The sequence below is a fragment of the Monosiga brevicollis genome, genomic scaffold, assembly GCF_000002865.3.
Source record: "Monosiga brevicollis MX1 MONBRscaffold_18 genomic scaffold, whole genome shotgun sequence".
NCBI classification, from domain to species: domain Eukaryota; class Choanoflagellata; order Craspedida; family Salpingoecidae; genus Monosiga; species Monosiga brevicollis.
Window position 1 is genome coordinate 34,841 of NW_001865055.1, and position 2,071 is coordinate 36,911.

Genomic DNA, 2,071 nt, shown 5'->3' on the forward strand with positions numbered 1-2,071 from the left:
CTACGACGACCTCACACATTGACACCTACTTTTGGACCCCCTGGGCTTGATCCTCCTCGTGGCAGTCACATGAGTAAACACCGCGTGTGACGCGGTCCNCACGATGCCTGGGCAGCTGCCCTGGGGCAATAAGCTTGTGGCTACTGTTGTTTCCCTTTGTTGTGACACCTGCGGTCGGGCACGAGTTGCACTTTCCCTATCCTCGGGATTGAGCGACTCTACAGCTATTCTAACGGTGCACCTGGTCTGGTCACTGTGAATGCTTGCCGACCGCAGGTACGTCAAGCCCTCTGCCATTCTGTCTTCCCCTTGCTCTCCTGTGTGCTCTGCTCTCTTGCACTTTCCCTATCCTCGGGATTGAGCGACTCTACAGCTATTCTAACGGTGCACCTGGTCTGGTCACTGTGAATGCTTGCCGACCGCAGCTGGTTCAATTGACCTCAAGACACCACCAAAGCTTTCGCTCCGCTCCGACGGACGTCTCTCAAACCTCTCTCAAAACGCTTCCTCAAACCTACGCGCTTCCTCGCAACCCAAAGACGGCCTCCAGACGTGCTGGAGCCTGACAAAAACTGTCGAGGGGGCCGACTTGGGCTTCCGCCGCACAGGGAAGCAGGACCCTCGCACTTTCAAACACAAATTCCACAAGACGCCAATGCCCATCCCCTGGAAATGGACAAGGACCGGACGAGTACAGCCACTTGACAAACAAGTCGCGCGTTTTTATATCCTTCAATGTCCTTTCCCTCAAGTTGTAGCCCATCCGCTGGGACAGGTCGCGCAGCCCCGAATGACAGTCCGAATAAAGGAGGAGACAGCTCAGGCCCGAATCCAGTCCTTGAGACTGCCTGCAAAGGTGATCCCATGTTTTACATCCACGAATCCCCTTTGGCATTCCACAAGCGTAGCAACAGGCTCTGTCGGGGTATGCGAAGCCCACGAAACATTTGCTTGCTTCATGTCCTTTGAAGTGACACCGCTCACAAACACGATTAGATACGCATTGATGCCCAGCCTTCAGCACGGGTTTCGCCTGTCGAATGGTACATCGCATGCAGTAATCATCCATCAACTTCAGAACGCCAATAAACTTGTCAGCCGCCGCGTAGTTCATCAGATATTTTTTTTTGGTCCCCGATTTCGACCGAAATATTGGCGCGACGTTGTGCCGATTCGGTGGCGTAGCTGCAGCAGATACCGTGGCTTCAGAGCGAGTGGTAGCAGTAGCGGCAACGGTGGCGGTGCGCGCATCACTCGATGCTGCTCGTTTTGCTGCGGGAAGACGCGACTCTGCTGCTTGCGCCGCTGTTAAAGAAGCAGCACCTGTGCACGTGACATCCGATGCCGTTCGCTTGGATGTTGAGGGAGCAGGGCTGGTAGCGATGCTGTTGCCAACGTTGTTATGATCGTCAGACCCAGGGGTACATGTACTTTCAGCTGCCAGCGGCACTCGCTTACGCCGCAGTGTACCCGAGGCTGAGCTTGCAGCCGATCGCGTCGGAGAGGAGGTTGAACCCGAGGCCGATGGTACTGGCACGCAAATGATCGAGGCCGACGGGGTTGGCGCGTGTTTCGTGGGGGTTGGCTGTGCTGCTGACTGCATGACTGGCTGTGGCGTGCTCTCGTCCTCTGCCATCGTGGTTTGCACCGGGCCACGCGCCTCTTGCTGTAAAGGCGCCTCGTCATTAGCATCAGAGACCATGGGTGAAGCTGGCACCGACATGGATGCTGTATCTGCCTCACCAATCCAAGCATCACTCGTCTGTATCCGTGGCACAGCAGCATCCGTCATTGGCCCTGCATTTGTCGCCACCGCAGCCGTGTCCTGGGCACGTGGAGTGCTTCTGCTCGACTGCGCCGCAACGGCACCTGGTCCTGGGGACGCGACTGTGTCAACGTTCGATGCTGAAGTTACATCCAAGGCGGACTCTGGCCCGATCGATTCTTCTTCCTCGAGCCGTGCTGCAGGTGGCTCAGACAACACATCTTCCTCCTCCGCCATCGCCTCGGGCTCTGCTTCCACATGCCCCACACTCAACGCTTGGGCAGCGCGCTGCTGGCGCGCAGCTAT

The 2,071-nt window shown here is 57.0% G+C and overlaps 1 protein-coding gene across 1 annotated transcript in view; it reads right to left on the minus strand.

The window, feature by feature from the left end:
- Positions 1-514: 514 nt before the first annotated feature.
- The window catches only part of MONBRDRAFT_9894 (uncharacterized protein), a gene marked incomplete at both ends in the record, with an annotated part of 5,644 nt that continues 4,087 nt past the window's right edge, over positions 515-2,071 (minus strand). Inside the window, one exon of the mRNA XM_001747673.1 lies at positions 515-2,053. Coding sequence (XP_001747725.1) covers positions 515-2,053 — 1,539 coding nt within the window. The remainder of the gene's footprint in view (positions 2,054-2,071) is intronic.